The sequence below is a fragment of the Pelodiscus sinensis genome, chromosome 5 (assembly GCF_052426305.1).
Source record: "Pelodiscus sinensis isolate ZL-2025 chromosome 5, ASM5242630v1, whole genome shotgun sequence".
Taxonomy (NCBI): domain Eukaryota; kingdom Metazoa; phylum Chordata; order Testudines; family Trionychidae; genus Pelodiscus; species Pelodiscus sinensis.
The window spans coordinates 30,597,304-30,621,283 of NC_143056.1; the positions used below are offsets into that span (position 1 = coordinate 30,597,304).

The window sequence follows — 23,980 nt, forward strand, 5'->3', positions numbered from 1 at the left end:
GACTCTGCATTACTTTCTGTGTAAGTGTGTTTCCCTGGTTCTTGGCACTGACATGCTTTAGGATTTATAGTCAATTGTTGTATCAATGGCAAACCTAGCTGTCCTTCAGAAGGGCAATTGTTGGAAGGGCATTGGAGGACTATCAGCACTCAGTAATTTTGCCTATGTCCTCACTGCAGAATAGGCAGGTTCCAATCATAGTTAAACCAGAGGCTGGCTGCTAACCACACTCCCACTGAAATAAGCTCCAAACCCAGGCCACAGGTTTTTTTCTATGTGAGTGGTAGAGGATAGCAGTATTGTTGTCAAGTCATCATTGTCAAGTCCAAGTCGAGTCTCGAGTCCCTAAAGCCGCTTTCGAGTCAAGTCCCAAGTTGAGTCTCAAGGCTTAATTTTAAAAATGTCAAGTCACTTTTGTACAAGCCATCAATATCAATAAACAACAATAATCACTATGTTTTCATTTATTAACATAAATCCAAATCGTATTTGCCGTACTTGCTAACTACTAGTAGTCTTATTTAGTTTTTGACTACTCAGCTAAAAAGTAACAAACTACACACTTTATGTATTTATACAAACATTCATAGCAGCCTTGAGCTACAGCTATGTAAAACTAGGTGCACAAAATGAAATTAGAAATAAAAAAGAAGTCTTCATTCATTAACAAAGTTAGTATTCAGTATTACATTTGAGAAATATTATCTTTTCCACCACATTATCACCCAGTCTGGCACAATGTGGGCGCATTACAATCCCTCCTTGGCTAAACACCCTTTCAACCGGTGCATTACTGGCAGGAACCATAAACACACTCATAGCAGCCTTATGCAACAATGGAAGGCTTTCTCCATGACTTTTCCAGAAAGACATCACATCAATTCCATCATCTGTTGGGGGTATCTTAGCAGCTAGCTCTTGATAACACCACAGCTCATCATCAAAATTTCCTGGCTGTGGTGTGGTGGTGTTAGCTGGCCTTCAATAAACATACAGTGAGGATGCAAGGTTTGATTTTTTACTAGTGGGCCATCAGCATCAGAGTTTGAGACATTGTCATGGCCAGTACAGCTAGAGGCAGACAAACTGTGAGGATTTGAACAAAACTTCTGAAGTTGTGAAAATTTCTGCTTTCACAGCATTAGTTTTAGCATCATCAGAACTAATTTTTTTCCAGCCACCAGAAGCAAAAATTAGGGTCTAACACGGCCACCAGAAAGTACATGAAATGACTGAAAACCAATAGTGATTTTTCTGTGTCATCCAAAGGATTTGGTAATGGTATCAAACCAGCATTAATGCAAATGCCAATGAAACGTTTTTCCAATACTGCTTCTTAAAGCTGTAACCATGTTCCCCAAGTATGTTGGAATAAATTCCAAAAGCTGGTGGTATAGTCCAAATATTGATGGTACCACTGTTGAAATCGTAACATGCTGTTCACCTTGCACTTTATCTGTGACATCCAGAAATGGCTGGAGTAGCAATGCTAGTTCTCTTAGTTGGGAATAATCCCTTTTGCTGGGTTTTAAATTATACTGGTTTTGTTCTTCAAGCATGTGTTTCAGCTTTTCTTCATCCAAAGACAAAAAAGCATTTATTTGTCTGAGAGTACTGTTCCACCTGGTGGCATTGGTTTGGGGAATACTAGCTTGAAGACCAAACCTTCCTTCAAAGGCTTCCTTGAATAGGGTACTTGTGTGAAGAAGGCTGCCGATTTTTGACACTTTTGCCTAGGTACCATATAACTTCGCTTTCTTGAGACCATCCCCAACAGTGAGTTGCAGAGTATGAGCAAAGCAACTTAGTCTCTTAATTCGAGGTCCGCTTGAGTTTACATGATGGATGACTGATGTAATGACTTCTGTGTTTAAGTCTTCCCATAATTCTTCATTTTCCAAAATGTTATCTTGCATATCAATTTGCTGCTCTGATTCATGGTTGTTAAAAGCTATGGTAAATACTTTACGCATGTTCTCAGCATTGTCTGTTATAACATATCTAATTTTATTCTTGATTTTATAAGAATCACATATGTTCTCAAACACTTCTGCAATGTTCTCACCAGTATGCTGGCCAAGGAACCTTTCACATGACGACAATTTTGTCACGAGTGCGTACCTGATGTGGCTGTTACTCCCAAAAAACCTCTCATTCTTCTATCTGACCAGATGTCAAGCATCAATGCAATTGTGTCCATCTCAGTAAAAAGTGCCAACACATCAGCTTTCACATTATGGTACAAATTGTCCAGTTCTGTCATAACCGAAGACCTACTTATTTCTCGTGATTTGGGATCCAACACATGACAAAATTGCCTGAACTGCGGTTTTTCTCCTATTGAAAGTGGTAGTCAGCAACCGATTATCAGTTCCCTAACCAAAGAAGTGACTATTCTTCTTTGTTTGGGATGATTTATTCCATAAATACCTTGATCATCATGCTTTATAATGAAATCCGATATTTTACATTGTGAGGTGGGATCCATCGTGGTTTGTCACAGATAGTTTTTGTAATCACTGTGCTTTCCTGGATGGGTTTTCATATGGTGCAAAAAATTGGAAGTTGTTGCAATGTCATCAGTGACTACAACCCCATAGAATTTGCACTTCGCTGATTGTGTTTTCTCTGGTTTTTTTGGTCAAATCAATAAATCCAAAGTTGATGACATTTTGAGTTTTTTTGCTCATTCTTCAGAGATGGATATTAACTTTTTTATTTTAATTTTTTTTTCTTTTTGTTCACTTGGAAATTTCAAAAATGGCATATTAATGTAAAATTTCATAAATAGACACACATACAATCAATAAGATTTTCGCAAATTCCAAGCCAATAGACTATTTTTGCATTGTTGTCGTATCTCTGTTAAAACTGGAAATTGTGCCTAGATGCATTCAAAACAACAAACAAACAATGGAACACATTCACCATGTATTGCATCGTTTTGAAAGAAAAGTAACCCACAACGCAGCATATTGTTGACAAGTAAACATGATATTTTTATCAATGTATTTTTTACAAATCTGAAATCTTGCATCTTCACGCATATAATAATTGTTTACTTGACTGAAGTACTTAGGGTTCCCAGGTGTCCGGTATTCTACCGGACAGTCTGGTATTTTCTGATTTTTCTGGCTACGCACTGGATGGAAGCCTGGTGTGGGAGAGAGGGAGCGGCTAGAAGGTGGGGCCATGATCGGCGCTAGGAACCTGTGATTGCACAGAAGCCTGGCGGGGGTAGGGGGAGTGGCTGGGACTCCCAGCCACTCCCCCCGTCCGCACCATGCTTCTGATGTGCCCAGAGTGGCGATCGCAGCCCCCACCTCCCAGCTGGGACTCCCAGGTGGGGAGGAAGGGCCGCGATCATCGCTCTGGGCACATCAGAAGTGGGGGGGGAGTAGCTAGGACTCCTAGTCACTCCCCCCGTCCCTGCTAGGCTTCTGATGCACCCAGAGTGGCTATCGCAGCCCCGCCTCCCAGCCTAGGAGCCCCAGCTGGGAGGCGAGGTCATGATCGCCACTCTGGGCGCATAAGAACAATGGCATTTTCAGACAATTTTTTCACCAAGTCGATTTAACAAAATTAGCAAGTCTCAAGTCACAGACAATGAACTTGAGTCAAGTATAAAGTCACGTCACGTCGGCGACTTAAGTCGGACTTGAGTTCAAGTCATGGGACTCGAGTCAACAACTCTGAAGGATAGCCTTGTAGGAGCCTTGCAGGGCTGGCCCACAACATTTTGGCACCTGAGGCGGGGAGCTCAAATGATGCCCCCATGCTCCCTCACTGCACCAACAGCAGACACAATTTTCTACACTCTGGGTCCTAGTGGCAACCCGCCCCCCCCCCCCCCCCACACACAGTCTGGCACCTGAGGTGGCCGCCTCAGTTTGCCTCACGGTAAGGCCAGACCTGGAGCCTTGGTTTACTATGCAATGAAGATCTCCCCTAGAGGCCAAGTCTTCACTCCTCTGGGGTACTACTAGAGTTAAGCCAGCCAGGTACCTCTCTCAGCCCAGTGGGAATAATCAAGGAAAGATTCCACTTCACTGTTCCCTATGTGTGATAGATCTCTTCCTCTCAGCCAGAGCAAAGGAGAAGCAGGAGGTGATAATCACTTTGGATGTAGCACTGAATACATATATGGTAAAAGATAATTGCTCCACTCCTCAGGGAACAGCATGAAACTTCTCTTTTAAAAACTATGAGCTTCACAGTAAGAAGCGTCAAAGTTCTGTTAAGTGTGGTGAAGCAGTTCTGGACTTTCACTCCACTTTACTGAGACTTCATAAAAACACTGAATACACACTTTTATGTACTATAAATTATTTCATATTCATAGACACTGCAGGATCAATGTCCTGTTCACTAGGTGCTGTGAATACCATGTAGAAAGACACTACTTACATTGCATTTGGAAATATTGTACATTCGGGAAGCAAGAAAAGAGAATGTGACAGGGGAAGGATGGGATGTGGGTAACAGCAGATCTCATAGCTATCATGTACTTGCTATGAATTCAGCTTGATAAAAAAATTCCTAGCTCTGACACGGACTTGGGTGAGTCATTTTACCTTGGTTTCCCTTCCCTCCCTTTGACTTGTCTATTTAAATTGTACACTGTTTGAAACAAGGACCACCTCTGTATTTTGACGGTCCCTGGGGCAATAGACACCCAATCTCAGTTAGATCTCTCCATGCTACAGTTGTTTTAATAATATTAATAATATGACTTTCTCTCAAGCCATCCAACATTAGTCAGCTGATTTCTTGAAAGAATTGTGACTGGAGTGGATTGGGAGAACAGATTTGGAGGAGCAGAGAATAGCTACTTTCTAGACTGGTTAAGGGAGGGAAACAGAGTTGGAAAAAAAAAGGTACATGGACATTCAAATGTGGTGTTACTGACAGTGAAGGAATGAACAAGGGTCATATACAAGAGCCTACAGTAGACAATGAGGAAGGAAAAGGGAAGTGCAATATCACCAGTGGCAGAGTCATGGGTGGGCCTGAGTGGTCCATGGCCTACTCACTTATCATTCAGGCACACCCACCCCCATCTCAGCTTTCCTCTTGCACAGCTCCACACTGTGTTGCTGCTGCCGAGATCTGGGGTTGGGGTGCGAGGCTTGCCCTGTTCTTCCCTTCCAGTGCTCCAGCCACAGAGCCTGGTCAAAGACTTGTTCTGCTCCTCCCACCTGGCACACTTGCCAGAGAGCAGCATTGGTGAATAGGATTTATAAGCCCCTAACCCATGCTCTCCGGCAGCAATGCCAGGCGGACAGAGCGGGCAGGACAAGCCCCATGTCCTGACCCCGTGCTCACTGGCAGGAGCACCAGGAGGGCGCAGCAAGTTAAGCACCTCACCCCAACTATAGGGACTCCATCCTAGCCTTATTTGGTGAAGCCAGTGGGTATTTTGTTACCAAGTATAGAGGCAAAGAGTTAACTGGCTACCCGGTAAGCATTGGCCTTACCAGCATGCCTAACTGATAACCAGTTAACCAGTAATTGCTCCAGCCCGGCTGTGCCCACTACTTCACGGGAGGGGGTTGCTCCAGAGTTAACCACTTAAACATAGCATTTAACTGGTTAACTTTTTAAACACGAATTTACAACCCTACCAAGCCACAGAGGTTTTTTTCCATTTTCTGGGGAAATTAACCCCTCAATAACATGAACATTAGGCATTTCAAAGCTATAAAACCTGAATCTGGGATACCATCTAGCTCATTTCCATTGGGAACTTCAGAATGGTATTGAAAAAAAAACAGGAATCACTGTGTAAGGAAAGATTCTTCTCTAGCTGACTCAAAAGTCAGCTGGTCAAGAAATATCTTCAAAAGGACCAGACTGTCATCCATAGCACTTTTGTTAGGGAGAGGGGCATTTTAAGAAGTGATACAATTTTAAGGGAGCATTTCCTTTCTCAGTCCCCCATCTAGATTTTTAATTTTTCCTTGGATAAGATTAGGCAAAGAGGGATTTAATGACAGACACTGGGAGAATTGGGACAAGCAAGCAAGAAAGCCAAACAAGACTGGAAAATACAGCACTTAAACGTATTACACAGTGTAGAAACAGATCACAAACCAGTGCCTCATGTTTAAAATCCAAAAACAGTGGCAATGTTTTAAAATCTATTAAGCAATCTAGCATCTCATAAATACTTTGTCCTATCCTGGCTGACTTCTGAAGCATTGATTAACATTTACCATGGCTTTACAACCCCAATTTTCAAGAACACTGGAGCAAAGTGTGAGCATAACCATGCACGATACAAAAAGATAGGAGCATTTTCCATGATAATTGCAATATGTATCAGGGACAATAATAGTGGCAAAGTAGGCATAAAATAGAAAAGTAAGTGAAAATAGTCAGTATGTTTAAGGTTAACAGATGCAAATATGGCCTTTCTACCAACAGAAAACTGTCTAGAATTTCTGTATGGATTTAGTGGAGGAGGAATCGTTAAGAGCCTAGCTAAACAACAACACTATAGGGAAAAGGTACATCCAAAATAAACACATGCACATAGTTTAATGAAGGCTGAGATTTCCAAAACTGCCTAAGGAGATGTGAATGTCCCAGTTTTATTAACATTAATTTTGAGAAATCTCAACTCAGGAGTCCAGTCCTCTCCTACTGAAGCCAGTGGGTATTTTGCTGAGACCCTAAAAGATTTTTTTTAAGTGGATGGTCTCATAAGTAAGATGTTATGTTGGCACTCAGGAGACCTTGGTTCAATGCTATACTCTGCCACATATTTCCTACGTGACCTTAGGCAAGATAAGATAGTAGTACTGTCCTACCTTACAGGGGTATTGTAAGGTGCTCCATACATGGTCATGCAGTCATGTGAACCCAAGGTCTAAATACTAAAGCTGGCTTCAAGCTGCAAAGTTTAGATCTCAACCCACAGTTAAAATTCCAGAGTATCCGAAGCTGGAGTTTTGGTTCAGAGCATGAGAGAAAGAGAGAGCATCCATTCACAACATTTACATTTTATTCTGAACTTCTCTAGTTTTTGGGAACTGATTTTGGTTCAGGATCATTTCCAATTTAAACAAACAAATTTTAAGAATGACATTATCCATATAATATGCTTTATACCATAGAAAAATTAACAGCATATGAACATGAGTCACAAGAAATAGTGATTGTATCATGTAATAATTTTAAGTCCAACAATAGGGGTACATGTAGTTAATGACATTTGTTTCATCCATTTTTGTTTACTGTGTTGTTAAATGTCAGGTTTAGTTAGATATGTAGTTACTATGTGTTTAACTACCTCCTGGTATGGTGCACAGACCTGGGAAATGAATAAGTTACCCTCGAGTTCATCTTGTGATCTCACTCTCAAGGAAACCCTGCTGGAAGGTGGTGCCAAAATGCAGAGATCTGTTTCACTGCTTTTTACTGTTTCGGGTGTTGGTTTTTAGAATGGTGAAACAAAACAGCTTAGGCAACTCAGGGTATGTCTACACTACCCTCCTATTTCGAAATAGGAGGGTAATGTAGGCATACCGCAATTGCAAATGAAGCCCGGGATTTGAATTTTTCGTGGAATGAGGAGTAACGGTAGTTCGAACTAGGAAGCCTAGTTCGAACTACCTAGTTCGTGCCGCGTGTAGCCGCACGGCACGGGGTTCGAACCAGCCGGGATTTAAAAATGGCGGTGCCCGGCTTATGCAAATGAAGCCCGGGAAATTCAAATCCCAGGCTTCATTTGCAATTGCGGTATGCCTACATTACCCCGCTAGTTCGAACTAGCGGGGTAGTGTAGACATACCCTAATTGGTTAGTCTTTGAATTCTAACTCAGATTCAAATTAATCTCTTTTCAGAAATTATTTCACAAGAAGCAAAAAACCATGAACAAGACATTTCTGTCCTTACAACTTTAATGGCATCTTCCTTCTGCCAGACCTTTTAATGACCCCATCAATAAGTCTGACATGAAATGTTGGAAGCTAGTTCTAGGTCTAAGTTCTGATTGACTCTCAAGCTTCTTAAAATGTCTGTCAGTTGCCCTCGACAACTCCACTAAAAATACCTTTAAATCACAGCTCTCACTCCCTTAGGAAACAGAAATTATCCAAGTGAGATCCCAGACAATAGAGTTCAGCATTCAGTATCCATAGATAGAGCCCTGTGAATCCATGGATAATCCTCTTTATATCTCTGGGTATCCACATTTGTGGATGTGGATATCCCCAACTCACTTTTTCAAATACAGATCAGATATAAAATTACATATCTATGCAGGGCTTCATCTAGAAATTCAAGAGAGATTCCAGAGACTATTTTTTACAAGACAAGAGGCAACTAGCAACTAGTTACTGGAATAGCAACTAAGATACGTTTCTGCTTGCTGGTTAGTTAACCTTTCTGTAGCAGGTTTAATGAGAGTTACTCTCTCCATTTAAGAATTGTGTATCTGAAACTCTTGTGCATTATCTTGTTTTCAGTTTTTTAGCCTGAAACTAATATAAAAATGTGCTAAATATTTGGTGGCACTTTGGAAGTTTGGGATGTGAATAAAGTAACATTTGAGTTCAAAACTTGCCAGCTATTGATAAATTAATGGTTTTAGTCTGTGCCTCAGAGCAGAAAAACTGAAGTAGTTATGAAAGATATTGAGCATTTGCAGAGCATATTACAGGCTTTTGTATTACAATAGTGAGATCAGAGCCCCTCTGAAGGCACTGTACAGACACAACAAGAGACACCTCAGGGCTTGATGAGCTCAGTATTTAGATTTTCTTATAATCAAAGGATGGGGGAAACAATTACAAGTTGGATCTCCCTGGTCTGGCACCCTCGGGACTTGACTGGTCCTGGATGGGGGATTTTGCTGGATCAGGGTAGGTCATATCTAGCCCCCCTGCTACCAGCTCCCCCAGTCCTGGAGTGGCCACCAGCCTCCTGGCCCACTCCCCCCATGCTGTCAGTCTTGCTGCCCTGTTAGTCCTCTTATCCCCTTCCCTGCTACCAAGCAGTCTAGTGCCAGCCCAGCTCCCTGCATGCTGTGCTCCTGAACCTTCCAGGTAGTCCTGCTGCAGTTCACCATACTCCTGATCCCACCGGAAAGGCTCGCTGGGTCCTGCCAGAACACAGATGTTGCTGGATCAGGGAGTCCCAGTTGACAGAGGTTCAACCTGTATTATCTCCATTTTTTATAACTGAGAAACTGAGGATATATGTTAAGTGATTTAATGAAGGCAACATGGGAAGTGGCTGATCTGAAAAGTGAATCTTGAATCCAAGTCCAGAGTCTTAAGCATAAAAATGTCCTTTATCTATTCAAAAACAGCGTTTATGCCATTTTTTAAGAAATACTGCATTAAAGCATATTACTACCAGTGGATCATGTTTCAGCTTTTAAATTAAAATGCTAAACAAAACCTTTCAAAAGGTAGTCATCACTTGGGCACTCTAGTTGCAAACTCGGAATATGATCTAGGCTATTACAGCCTTTTAATAACAACAAACATACCTTAAAAGGCACTGCATGAAAAGGGGAGTTATATTCTATAGGAAAAAGAATAAAGCTTACATCAGCATTTACTATATATCAGCATCTTCCCAAACTGTAGGTTATGACCCCATTTTAAAGAAATTGCCAGAGCTGGTGTTAGACCTATTTCCACCCTGGGAACCAGCGCTCAGGTTTTAGTTCCCTCCCATCCCCACACACCCACCTAGGGCAGAAGAACTTGAAAGACCTCAGGCTTCACCCTCCCCATGGAGGTGCAGTAGTTTTTGCTGTCATAAGTGGGTCACAATGCAATGAAATTTAAGAGCTCCTGCTATATAGTATAAACAATGAGAAGTCCTGTGGCACCTTATCGACTAACAGATTTATTGGAGCATAAGCTTTCATGGGCTAAGACCCACTTTGTCAGATGCATGTTAGAAGTGGGTCTTAGCCCATGAAAGCTTATGCTCCAATAAATCTGTCAGTCTATAAGGTGCCACAGGACTTCTCATTGTTTATGCAGATTCAGACTAACATGGTTACCCCTCCGATTCCTGCTATATAGTGTTGCTGAAGTATTAAAATGGTGGTGAGAATTAAAATACCTAACTTTTATCAAGTGCTTTAAATAACAGTCTTACTACACATTGAGGGTGTGTCTAGACAGTACCCTTCTGTTGGAATAAGCTACACAATTTGTGTTATGCAAATTGCATAGCTTATTCTGAGTCTAGGTCGAAAGAGCTTATTTTAAAATCTGGCATTGTGTAGACAGCGCCGAATTTCAAAATAAGGTACTATTCCAACAAATCCCTTAACCCTTATAGAATGAGAGTCACAGGAATTCCAGAATAGTGCGCCGGCTATTTTGAGAAATAGTGAGTTTAAAGATGTGGCATTGCTATTTCAAGATACTTCCAGTAACCCAAAATAGCTCCATAATCCATATGTATCCTGAGAACAGTGTATTTATCCAGGTAGAGTGTTTATTAAATAAGGCTAATGGGGGAGAAGGTATTATATATGAAAAAAGTTTGTGATAAAGTGGGTTTTCCCTGTCTTAGCAAGATGTTTGGGAATCAATTTGTTGCCATTAGAGTCAATGAGAACATTATTAACTTCTGTGGGAACAGCACTAGGCTCTCATTGTGTTAACTGAAATATACTAGCAAAAATATCTGTAGTTTATTTACAATTTACAGTATGCCTGACAAATCTAAAGCCTGAATAACTAAAGTGTAACACATACATCAGTTTAATGTCTGCTGGGCCTTATCTTGACTCAGTTACTTCAGTATATATGCCACTGATGTCAGAGTTACTCTGAATTTATACTGGTATAATGGAGATCAGAGTATCCTGCTTTTGTTTTCTTTCCATACTTTTGCAATGGGATTCAGCCTTTAAGGTCAGAGAGGCCATCATGATCACCTGACCTCCAGCACATCATAGGTGACAAAACCTTACCTCTTACCCAAATCTACTTGCGACAGGTCCATAATCTCTGGCTGAATTCCTGAAGTACTCAAATCTTGAACTGAAGACTACAAAGTCAGAGGATCCTCTACTTACTCTAGTTCAAACAGCATGTGCTCCATGAAAGATGCACCTGCTGCTAGCAAGCACATTGTATGAGGGATGTTATGTATTGTGAATTTTTGTCCTCCATTAAACTGATGTAGAGAACTGAATGCTACAATGTATCTTTTTTTTAAAAAAAAAGGTGAAAATTAGAGCTGTCAAGTGATTTTGAAAATTAATTTAATTGATTAAGTGGTTAATTGCACTATTAAAAATAATAGATTTAAATATTTTGGATATTTTCAACATTTTCAAATACAGTAAAACTCCAGTAGTCCGGCATCAAAATGGCAAGAGCCTAGTGTGTGAGCTTCAGCAAAAAGCGAGTCACAAGGCAGCAGCAGTAGCTGCTGCACGGAGCTAAAAGTGTAAAAAAGGGTTTAATAAACTAACGCATTACAGTATACTGTATATACAATAAAAAGATTTAAAAACACTTTATATACAGTGTATAGTGTGTGTGTGTGTGTGTGTGTGTGTGTGTGTGTATATATATATATATATATATATATAACCAGCTTATAGTACCTCCTGATAGTCCGGCATATCCAATAATCTGGCACCGCCTAGGTCCCAAAGGTTCTGGATTATCAGAAGTCTACTGTATATATATTTCAATGACAAATACAAAATACAAAGTGTACAGTGCTCAGTTTATATTTTTATTACAAATATCTGCATTGTAAAAAACCAAAAGAAATAGTATTCTTCAGTTCACCCATTGCAATTACTGTAACACAATCTCTTTATTGTGAACACTGAATTTATAAATGTAGAATTATGTTTAAAAAAAAAACACCACAACCCTAGCTTTAAAACAAAACAATGGAAAAGTTTAGCACCTACAAGTCCACTCTGTCCTACTTGTTCAGCCAATCGCTCATATAAGTTTGTTTATATTTGCAAGAGATAATGCTGCCCACTTCTTGTCTTGAATGTCACCTGAAAGCGAGAACAAGTGTTCGGATGGCACTGCTGTAGCTGCATCACAAGATATTTACATGACAAATTCACTAAAGATTTGATTGTCCCTACATGCATCAACCACCATTCCAGAGGACATGCATCCATGCTGATAATGGGTTCTGCTCAAAAACGATCCAAAGCAGTACAGACAAATACAAGTTCATTTTTGCCATGCGAGTCAGATGCCACCAGCAAAAGGCTGGTTTTCTTTTTTGATTGTTCAGGTTTTGAAGTTTCCACATCAGAATATTATTCTTTTAAGAATTTTGAAAGCATGCTACACCCCTAGTTTCTCTCAGATTTTGGAAGGCACTTCAGATTCTTAAACCTTGGGCTGAGTGCTGTATCTATCTTTAGAAATCTCACACTGGCACCTCCTTTGTGTTTTGTCAAATCTGCAGCAAAAGTGTTCTTAAAATGAACAATATGTTCTGAGTCATCATACAAGACTGCTATAACAACATGAAATATACGACAGAAAGTGGATATAACTGAGCTGGAGACATACTTCCCCAAGGAGTTCAGTCACTAATTTAATTAACACTTTTTAAATGAGCATCATCAGCATGAAACATGTCCTCTGGAATGGTGGCTGAAGTATGATACAAATGTTTAGCATATCTAGCATGTAAAAATATCTTGAAATGACAGCTACAAAAATTCTATTCAAATGCCTGTTCTCACTTGCAGATGGTACCGTAAATAAGAAGCGGGCAGCATTAGCTCCTGCAGATGTAAACAAACCTCACAATTGGCTGAAAAAGAAGCAGGACTAAATGCACTTGTAGGCTCTGAAGTTTTACATTATTTTTGAGTGCAGTTATATAACAAAAAAAAAAAAATCTACATTTGTAAGTTGCACTTTCACGATAAAGAGATTGCACCACAGTATTTGCATTTTTAGAGTGTAATATTTGTAATAAATATAAAGTAAGCAATGTACATTTTGTACTCTGTGTTGTAACAAATCAATATATTTGAAAATAGAAAAAATCCAAATGTATTTGTAAAATGTCAAGTGATATTCTATTAACAGAGTGATTTAAAACTGTGATTAATCATCATTTTTTAAAATTGCAATTAACTTTGAGTTAACCAACATTCCCAGTACAAATCTGAACTAACTCGAGCCATATCCTGCCCGTGAGCTATCCTTCATCTGTACCCACTGATAGCCATAGGAGGGGCATGCTAAGCCAGGTCCTCATCTGATGTAAATCAACATAGCTCATGAATTGTACAGGGAGGGAAAAAGGCAAAAAGTCACAACTTCCATTTCAGAGCAGCTTATCAATTCATTTGAGATGAGTATAAACAGCAATTTATTCTATCATTTATTATTCTTAATCTATGACAAATTATTGAAGTGTTCTCCAATTCAATGCAGTTATAAGTGGAAAATGCCTTCTGTGTTGGAAGCAATCCAAATCAATTGCTCCAATATTCTAATATGATTCAGCCGAGTCACATGACTGGATGTTGCTGTGTGTCTTCCACTTAGAAACATTCTAATCACTCCCCACTTGTAATCGCTCTCAAAATGTTACTCAGAGTTCTGGAGAAAACGGAGATCGTGGGAGCATTTTGAAACAAGAGGCAATGTGGCATCAGAAGTAGGGAATCTGGAGTCAGTCATGGTGGGCAGAAGGCACAGTGAGCTAATAAGGCTATTGGAAGATGAAAATAAGAATTTGGATAAGGTGAAAAAGATGGTTGGAAACTGATTAGAATAATGAAGATACTAATGATGACCATACCTTTCTAATGGTTTTCTTACTAACTTGAGGTTCAGTCACCTATCCTATGAGAAGCCACGCAGGAGAAACAATAAAGCACCCTTTCAAAGTGTGGAAGAAAACCATCATGAAGGTGTCCCTAGGTTGTCTGACAGGTGGACGTTACTGTACTTGGAATAAGCAGGATGTTCAGTTTCCAGCATTCTTGTAAGTCTGAGCCATCCATTTAGGATCCCTAGGCTGGGCTCTTGAGATTCCCCACCCCCAATTTTTTGGCCTCTTTGTGGCATGACTGATTTGGAATTTTGTTGGCCAGACTGTCCGTTCAATCAGCTGCCCCAGGAACATCCCATAAAAGGGGGCATTCCATTCTGGGACAGCAGACAGAAAAACAAAACTCCTAAGCTTATTAAGTTTGCAGATGATACCAAACTGGGTGGGGTTGCAACTTCTTTGGAGGATAGGGACATAATTCAAAATGACCTTAGCAAGTTAGAGAAATGGTCAGAGGTAAACAGGATGAAGTTTAATATAAAGAGAAATGCAAAGTGCTCCACTTAGGAAGGAACAATCAGTTCCATACATACAAGATGGGAAGCGACTGTCTAGGAAGGAGCATGGCGGAAAGGGATCTAGGGGTCATAGTGGACCACAAGTTGAATATGAGTCAACAGTGTGATGCTGTTGCAAAAAAAGCAAATATGATTCTAGGTTGTATCAACAGGTGTGTTGTAAGCAAAACTCGTGAAGTCATTCTGCCGCTCTACTCTGCACTTGTTAGGCCTCAGCTGGAGTACTGTGTCCAGTTCTGGGCGCCACATTTCAAGAAAGATGTGAAATTGGAAAGGGTACAGAGAAGAGTGACAAGAATGATTAAAGGTCTAGAGAACATGACCTATGAAGCCAGGCTTCATGAACTGGGCTTGTTTAGTTTGGAAAAAAGAAGATTAAGGGGGGACATGATAGCGGTTTTCAAATATCTAAAAGGGTGTCACAAGGAGGAAGAGAAAATTTGTTCCTCTTGGTTTCTGAGGACAGGACAAGGAGTAATGGGCTTAAAGTGCAGCAAGGGAGGTTTAGATTGGACATTAGGAAAAAATTCCTGTCAGGGTGGTCAAATATTGGAATAAATTGCCAAAGGAGGTGGTGGAATCTCCCTCTCTGGAGATATTTAAGAACAGGTTAGATAGACATCTGTCAGGGATGGTGTAGACGGAGCTTGGTCCTGCCTTGAGGGCAGGGGGCTGGACTCGATGACCTCTCGAGGTCCCTTCCAGTCCTATGATTCTATGATAATCAGCCATGCCATAAAGTGGCCAAAAAATGTTTGGCACCAATCCTGCATATATCCAACACCTATGTAGAAATTCTAGATCATCAAGACAACATAGATAAAAGAATTGCATCCTACTGACATTAGTTAAACTTTTCACTTCACCCTTAGAAATGCAGATGTGCAGTAATGATGCTTGGTCTATAGAAAGGGGCAATAAACGACTGAACTCCGCTAGTAAACTGGGATTGGCAGTAGTATGGAATTGGTGCCATCAGCTTTTGAGAAAGAGTACATCCAATGTACATCCAATGGCTGATCAAGGAGAAGTGATGTAGTTGCTAAAACTTCCTTCCTCCACCTTATCAGGAATCACAAAGGGAGGGATGATAGTGGGAAGAGAGATGGGAGGGTGAAAGCACTGAAGGCATCAGGCAGTATTCTGTCATTCCACACAACCACTCCTAGGGTCAGGGCTGATAGGATGAGGCAGAGTGACTGCTTCAGGCGCAGTGACAGGAATTCGGGGCCTCAGAGCAGTATAGACACTGGGCCTCCTTCCACTCAGTCCACCTGACATTTGGGCGATGCTGTGCCTGCGCTGCTGGTATGTTCCCTCTTACTTTTGTCAGCCATGTGAGCAATACATTTTGTTATGTGCAGATGTGCACCATCAGTAGAAACAAAAAACCCAGACAATATATGTTTTAAACATTACTATAGGTAAAATTACTCCCGCTGGGACATGTTTTATATTTATAAAGTATTACATTTAATTGTAAGAGAAATAAAATGTATGATGTGCATAAGCGAATCAAAACACTAAAATAGCATACTTTCAAAAAATAAAATTGCTTTGCAGGAAGTATAATGTTGGGAGGTGAATGAGAGACATCCACAGGGCAGAGAGAGCAAGCACGGATATTTGAGAGATGCCTGACCTGTATCTGTAAGATGCTCACTGAAAGCTCTCTTGCTCTGTTCCTGGGCCCCTCCCATGCTATGCAGAGATGGAGTACAGAAGCAGTGAGACACCCTGTGACATCAGCATTTCCTTCCCCCAGTTCTGCATAGCTAGTGGGAAGGCCCCAGAAGCACTAACCTGCAGCAGGACAGAGGAACATTGGGGCGAAAGGTGCACCTGCCACCTTTTAGCTAGGAGCCATGTGAATCTCTTCTGCTCAGCTGGGTCTCTCTGGGCCCTTTGAAATAGTCCAAACTCCTGAGCAATTGCCCCCGTTGCAGCCCTTACCCTCCCTCATTGTTGCACCTGGAATACTTAGATGCCCCCGTTCTCTCTCCTCTTCAAAGACAGCAATTCTGACAGTGGTGGAAGCTAAGAACCAGAACAGATAGCTCAGTGAAACATTAAACTTACAGAAATTGATTCAATGGTACTATAAACCTAAATAAGCATTGCAGTTTTGTAGCATTTACTATCCTAGGTTTAATAAAAATAAAATGCACCACTACTACCAATACAATGTACAAGCAACAAGACAGAAAAAAATTACCAAAAAGGGAAAAAAAGTGTGAGAAATCTAGCCTCCAAGACAAGCCTCATGAGGACTCATACACAGTTTTATGTCCGAACATTACCTTGTAGCTTCAGTAGACAAAACCTTTGAGGTGCTTAGCTGTACCACAGTTACTTTGCTCATAAACCCTTTTTTATACATGGCACAGTCTTTTTTTCATGTTTGACACTTTTATGTGCCCAGTGACACATTACTGCAGGCTGCAGCTTGGGCTATGGCTGCACAATACAGTAGATCTCAACAGCTTACAAGACACTAGAAAGCTTTTGGGGTTTACCTGGCTCTGTACAGTTCTTTTCTTCGTGTGTCACATTATGTGAGGCCATCAATCTTCTATTCCTCCATACTTCTGACAAAACATTTCTGTCTGTAATAGTGGATTCTTGTCCTATATTAAATGCAGAAGTGCCTGTTAGCATTGTGACCTCTGTACATCCATCCAACAAGAACACTGAGAAGTTAAGCTAGATGTTGTAATCTTCCGGTACACATATACACTCGTAAAATGCAATATACTGTTTCCTCAAAAAATTACATGCACACTTGTTTCAGCTAATTTATGTTTAACAGATTAAATCAATGTGTATCCAGTCAGCACTAGAACATTTTGGCAACTATATTAGTCCAGACTTTGTCAGTGAGCTGTTGAGACAGAAAGATGTAAATAAACAATCAGATCCTTCATGTATTAATGGGGCAAAATTCCCATTGAAATCAATGGACTTTTCACCCAAGCAAGTCTTGCAGGATCAGGATACCTTACATTTACCAATCTCAATACAGCATGTAAGCATGTAAAACTCTGTGTTAGCTCCAAAGTGTGTACCTACCACCAAGCTGGTGTAATAAAAGATATTACCTCAACTACTTTTTCTCTCTGGGTATGTCTACACTTGCAGCCTATTTCGTAATAGGGCTGCAAATGTAGGCATTCAGAATTGCAAATCAAGCCCAGGATTTAAATATCCTGCGCTTGATTTGCATCTTCCAGTGCCTCTGAGAAGCTGGGTGTGGCAGTACTGCACTTTTCCTGTTTCTGGTGCCAACTTTGCTAGGCAAATCTTCAGAAAGGACCACTACCTCAAATCCTATTTGTGGTTAACTGTCCCTTCTATATAGTCTCTGCCCTGGTTACTTATCTTCTCTCTCAGGCCTCTCTGCCTGAAAAGCGTTTTGTTTGTTGTTGTCTCTCAGCTTGCCTTCTTCAGGCACTTCCCAAAGAGGAACTCCAGGGTCTCCTCCCCTCTACTGAGCTCTCCACTCTATCCAGGGGCAGATGAGGATTTTGCGGGGCCCAGGGCAGCACAATTTCGCGGGGCCCCTCCTTTGACATGGCGCATGCGTGGTGGCACCACGGCGCATGCGCGGGGCTTCTTGAAGCCCGGGGTCCCCTCGCCCTGCCCTATATCTGCCACTGACTCTATCCAAGGCCTAGCTCCAGCTCTAAAATTTTGCTCCCCTGAAGGCAGACTGTGTGCACCTTCACCAGGGCATCAATTTCATCAATGACTTTTTTTTTCTTGTAGCTAGTACACTTCCAGATGCAACTGATCCTTCACCCAGGGCATCCACTGCACTTCCTCTCAGTGGCTCTCCACCACAGAGTGCAGTTGTCATACCATCTCCTTTGTTTCTCTTAGCTCAGTTACAGGTGTCCCAAAATTAGAATCAGCCTTCTCCAGGGCCTCTATATGCACTTTAACTTCAATCTATTTCCTCTCTGTGATAACAACCTTGTTTTCTAATTTCCACTGTTTCCTATTGCGCAGGCCTTTTGAATAGGTACATTATCCTCCACCATTAGTGCTACACCCCCTTTCCTTGGAACTACTGCTTTTGCACAGTGGGTTACCTCATTCTTTTTGCTCACCCTTCTTTTCCTCTTGTTGCCATGCATGTTTCTGTGAGGGCAATGACATTTTAAATGACCTACCACACTGGATGCAAAGCATACTATCACTGCCATAGCTTTGACAACTGACAGAGGGTATGTCAACAATACAGAGTTGTGTCAGAAAAACGGCCATTTTTCTGACAATACTTGAGGAATGGCCACATTGCAATTGCGTTCGTCCGCAAGAAAATCGAAAGAACAGAGGGGTTTTTCCGGCATTGGTAATCCTCATTCTACAAGGAAGTCTTTTTGTGAAAGAGCTCTTGTGCAAAAAGGCACATGTGGATGGGGAAGAGAGAGTTCTTTCAGAAGAAGAGGAAAAAGCACAAGTGCCCTGGTGGCCATTCCATCCATAGCAATCAGAGCTTACATGCAAGAGAGCGTCTATTCAGCCTGGATGCTCTCTTTCAAAAAAGCAGATCACGTTTTTTTATGCACTTTTGTAGTGTGCATGCTCTCTTTTGGAAGAAGCCTGTAGTCTAGACATAGGCTTAGTGTCCCTCAAGGCCCTTTCAGTCCTCATGCCCTGTTGCCCAGAGTCACTCTTGCTATCAAAGTTTATATAGGGCAAGAGTGGGCAAAAGGGCCTCCGTGGGCCAGATCTAGCATGCCAAGCAGATTGATTTGGCCCACGGAGGCCCTGCTGTTCCCCCTCCCCCAAGCCAATCAGGTCCTAGGGATTGGGAGCGCAAGGCACTTAGAGTCAACCCTGATGGTTGACTCTAAGCACCACGTGCCAGACAGCAGGGAGCAAGAGTTTTCACACGTTCTCCTCCGCCCCAGGCCATTCAGGGCCTGAGAGAGGAAGGGGGGGGGGGGGAGAACATGAAGTCTTCTGCTGAGCTAGCAGTTGACTCTAAGCATGGCACTTCCTTGCAGGGCGGGGACAGGGAGCAAGAGACTTTGTGTGTTCCTCCTCCCCCAGTTCACTCACAGGCAACAAGCCCTCCTTAAATGTCTCATCTATCCACAATCATACCATCTCCTTAGCTAAGCCTCAGACCTACAGCCCACTAAATACTTCTTGTCTATCAAGGACCAATGGCCATTGCTGCTACTTTCCTACTGGCAAAGCCTCTGAAGGCCTTTGGGCAAAGTGAGGGAGGGGAATGGCTCAGCTCCCCCGGAATAGGCGAGGCCAAGGGCAGGAGGAGTGGAGCAGAGGGCACCCAGCCATCAGTGCTGGGCGCTCCCGCCACTCCAACCCTTAGTGTGGCCTGCAAAGCACAGTTCAGCACTCCAGCAGTGGTTTAAAGAGCCCCTTGGGCCCCTCCCCATCAGTTGCCCTGCCTGCAGGATCCATAACAGGCACTACTACTGCTCCTATAGCCAGGTTAGTGGCTGTTTTAGAGCCAATTGTACCTCCTACCATTCTCTATGAGTCTCACTAAGCTGCTGAAGCAACACCCAGATATGTTTTACAAAGCCAGACCTCTCCAGAAACAGGTGTATGAATTTTGGCATCTACATCCATCATGGCTGATGAACTCCTTGCTGCCCTTCAGCTAGCATGTGCGGAGTTTCAGAAGAACTGTGCTACTGCCAGGCTAAAACTCTTTTCAATTCCTCCTTTTGGCTTCTCATTTCAGAGGCTGGTCTGAAAGGTCCCACTTCCATGATCCAGTGGTGATGGGGACACTCACCTCTTAAGTGCTTCCTTGTAAGCGAGTGCAGTACTGATTTTTTTTTCCTGCTCCTGGCATCCCATATAAGTTGCCAACTTCACTAGTCAGGTCTTCAGTGGCTCAGACATAAAGTCAAGTCACAGACAAAAATAGATGAACCCCTTCCAGGATAACATGTTGAACTCTTTGCTATCTGCCTTCACCAGAGTTTTCAACCCCATTTCTGAGTCCTTTAAACCCCAATCTTTACTCAGGCTTCTAAAGAAGCCTTCTCCCCTTGGGCTTAAGTCACTTTGCTAGTGGCCAGTGGGGAAACCTCAGTCCATTGACTACTCCAGATCCCAACCCAGGGACCATATAAACAGCAGCCATGTATGGCTACCTCCATTCACTGCTACTATTGCCTGGGACTTTTCCCATATTGCTTCTTTATCCTCTCTCTTAGCTTAGGCATGAAATTCTTAGACCCTCTTCCTCCTCACTGAATGCCAATGCCATTAGAAACCATCCTGAGATTCTTCCTTAAACTTCAGTGACCAGCAAGCAGCACCCTTTTTTAATCCTGTGGTCCCAGACAGAAACTGACATACTCAGGCTCTGCTGTTCCTTTTATCTGAGTCTGCTGGATTCTGATTGGCTGCTTCTAAGCAACTTGACTAAGGACACCTGGTGGACTCATCTTTTCCTGGGGTGGGGTAGGATGTGGTTTGACCATATGCCCTCCAGTAGGGGGGCACAAAAGGCTTAGTATACCCCTTCACAAGTGGGCATTTTGCCCTAGTAAGAACTGAAAAAACTGGCTCTTAAGTTAGTTTGGTCAGTGCCATTGCCAAAATGTTCTACTGCTGCCACAATAAACTGGATGAACTGAGAACAGACAATCAGTGTTTATGTGATGAATCATTACAATTTAATCAGCTAAACACAGGACCTGACTCTGGTTAGTCAGGGTCTCTTCTCTGTGTATGGAGAGTTTACATAGCAACTTCTGCTCTGGATTCTCAGAGTGTTCTCTCTCAGGTCTTTCCGTCTGGAGATGATAGAGTGAACTTGTTAAGAGTTGGAATTAAAAATATAACTTTTATTATATTTTTCATGACCAAGATTTTGAGACAAAAAAATCAATTATGCAAAAGCTTATTTGCATCCAAAAACTTATAGCAAGATCACATTGCAATTAGTTATTTTCTCAGACTCAGATAGGTATACTAGATTGTTCAAAATGTGGGAAATAGTACTACATTTTTAAAATAGAATAATTTCCAAAACTCTGAAGCCAATAACACTCTACTAAAGTGCAGAGTTACTAACTTCTTATGCTAATGTCTTGTTGTCATCACAGATCAGTATCAAGTGTAATGTGCAACAGTTTGAATGGAAGGAATGTTATAAAGCATTATGACTTCCACTGAAGTTATTTTTAAATACAGATTGTAGTTCTCTAGCTTTAATTTAAGAGAATACAGGCCCTGCTCTGTTTGTGCAGGATTTTGATTGTCTTAAATTAAAGCTAGAGATATGATCTGTGTTTAAAAATTAGTTCCAATGGAAGTTTGTTAGCTACATCTGTGCACAGGTTGTAGAGCCTCATTGACTTCATCTGGTCTTCAGGTGAAGACCAATGTGCAGCTACTTACAGAATTGAGACTAAAAGTTACATTTTTAAAGCATAAACTGTGAACAGGAGCAAAATGAGCAAACAAAAGAGAATGAAATACATTCCAGGTTATAAGGAATAAATACAAGAGTTAACAATGTCCTAATTTCAATATACTTATACAAACATTGTAACAGATTAATTTATAATATATAAAATGTTTAAACAACATTAAACACACATTATTTGTCCTAAAATTAGTTCAATCTGGATGGTGTTCTGGCATAACTAAAGTGGTTTTAGATTATATCTAGACATCTAATACCTTATCTTGCTCTTTTAAAAATTCTAAGTGGTCAAGTGGCTAGGGAAACAAGGGGAAGTCACCACTGTGCAGCAGGCTCAGTAACAAAACTATTATATGTTTTTTTGCCACGCATGTCATGCCTGTGGCTGGGTTTCCTCATCTGTAAAATGAGCTTAATATTCATGCCCCTCAGAGGGATGAGTTTAAGCTTTGCAAAGTGTTTTGGGATCCCTAAATGAAAGGGTCTAGAGAAATTCAAAATTTTGTTACATATCATGGTTTGTGGAGAGGGGCCAGTCCTCTCATCCTCTTCTTAGCTGCTGCAAATCAAGTTGTTCAGTAAAAGGGAACCAACTCAGAAACTGTGAAATGCTCCCACCCGAGAACAGCAGCTAGATAAAAGGTGTGGTTATGTGAGCATTGTTTTGCTTTAAACCCATCGGGAATTAAGCATCATTACCGTCCTAGGCAAACTCACTCGCTTTGGGGGATGGGGACTGTTACTTCTTACTGACAGCTGGGGGAGGGGGGAATCAATCAAACCACTTGCCTCCGCGCTAAGGCCAATGGTGAACAGCTTAGTGCCGCCTTCTAGTTAGGAACCGGGGACGCAGCCAGCCCATCCTTCCTGACCTACCTGCAGCCTCCCCCTTTGCAAACGGCTATTGCCGGAGTTAATAAAAATACACACAAGGCAGGAGCTATGACACCCCCTGACAATGAGCTTGCAAACAGCTCGCCCCCAGCGCTAGCGCCCAGCCAGGCACTGCCCCTTGCCAGCCCCTAGCTCCCTGGCTGTCCAGTGGCTTGTGCTGCGTCTCCGCTCCCCGACCGGCCACCTACCTAGTTTGGAGAGCAGGCTGGACATGCACCACACAAAGAAGAGGATGGCGCAGATGAAGCCCAGCTGCTGCAGCAGCATCTCTCGCCTCTTGCGAACTTTCCGCAGCTTGAAGAGCATGGTGTGGGGGGCGGCGATCGGCCGCCCTTCCAGCCCCATGGGGACTCGCCTCGGCGCCAGCGGAGGGGGGCACGTGGGCGGGCAGAGGGCGAGGGAGCCCCAGGAGGCGAGTGGGGCTCACTCCGCGGCACCCGCTGCGCAGGGCTTCATCCCAAGCGGGCTGGACGTTGCACAGGGAAGGCAGCCCCGGGCGCTGGCAGCCGTGCCAGGCTGGGGGAGAGGCGCAGGTGGGAGGCGAGCCAGGCGGGGGCAGCCCGCAGGCGGGGTCTCTGGCGCTGTCAAGGCGAGGGCAGGGCGCGGAGCCCCACGCGCACCATGGCTGGGCAGCAGCGCCCGGACTCCTGGCCCCGCAGCGCGCCCGGCGCGGGTCTCCCCCTCGCTCCGGCAGGTGCGAAGGACGTGGCCCCCCCTCTGGCGGGCTCAGTGCAGCCGCCCGGCTCCTGCGGGCAGCCCGCGCAGCATCCTCCGGCCCGGCGTAAAGTTCATCCTCCGGCCGCGGCTGCGGGAGGCGGGCGGGCGGGCTCCTAGCCGGCGTGCGGCGGGCGCGGAGCTCAGGCTCTGCAGCCCCGCTCCCAGCCAGCAGAGCCTCCCCCTCGGGGTGACAGCCGCGCCCGTCCCTTCCCTGCCGCTCTCCCAGGCAACTTTCTGGCCGTGCCTCGAGTCCCCCGGGCAAAGCGCATGTGCCGGAGCCCCGGCTCCCTCGGCCCCTCCCGCCTCGCTCAGCCCTCCCCCCTGCGCCGGGGGATTAGCTGGCCAAATTAATCCGCTCCCCTAAATGGCGCAGGAATTATCCACCCGTCGGTTAGCACTTGGCATCGCCGGGCGCGCGGGGACGGGAGGCCCCGGGGAGCAGGCAGGAGCACGTGCCGCTGCGGAGCCAGCCTCTCTCGCGCCCCCCTGGCTCGGCCTTGCCCTTGCCAGGCGAGTACTGCAGCCGGGGCCAGGGGTCCGGGGGAAAGCCAAGCCGGCCTCAGCGCTGGGAGCAAGTCACAAGCGGAGGCTTCGTCCAGGGACCAAAC

At 43.2% G+C, this 23,980-nt stretch overlaps 1 protein-coding gene across 2 annotated transcripts in view; it reads right to left on the minus strand.

Moving 5' to 3' along the window:
* SLC24A4 (solute carrier family 24 member 4) overlaps positions 1-23,646 on the minus strand; it is a 141,121-nt gene extending 117,475 nt beyond the window's left edge. The window contains exons 1-2 of one of the 2 annotated variants that reach the window (XM_006133660.5): positions 22,844-23,646; positions 16,855-16,965 (exon numbers count right to left, since the gene is read on the minus strand). In XM_006133660.5, coding sequence (XP_006133722.2) covers positions 16,855-16,965; positions 22,844-23,000 — 268 coding nt within the window. In that variant the 5' untranslated portion in view covers positions 23,001-23,646. Of the gene's footprint in view, positions 1-16,854; positions 16,966-20,114; positions 20,671-22,843 lie in introns of those variants that run through there. The other variant, XM_075926689.2, reaches the window with a different exon arrangement.
* Between the last annotated feature and the right edge of the window lie 334 nt (positions 23,647-23,980).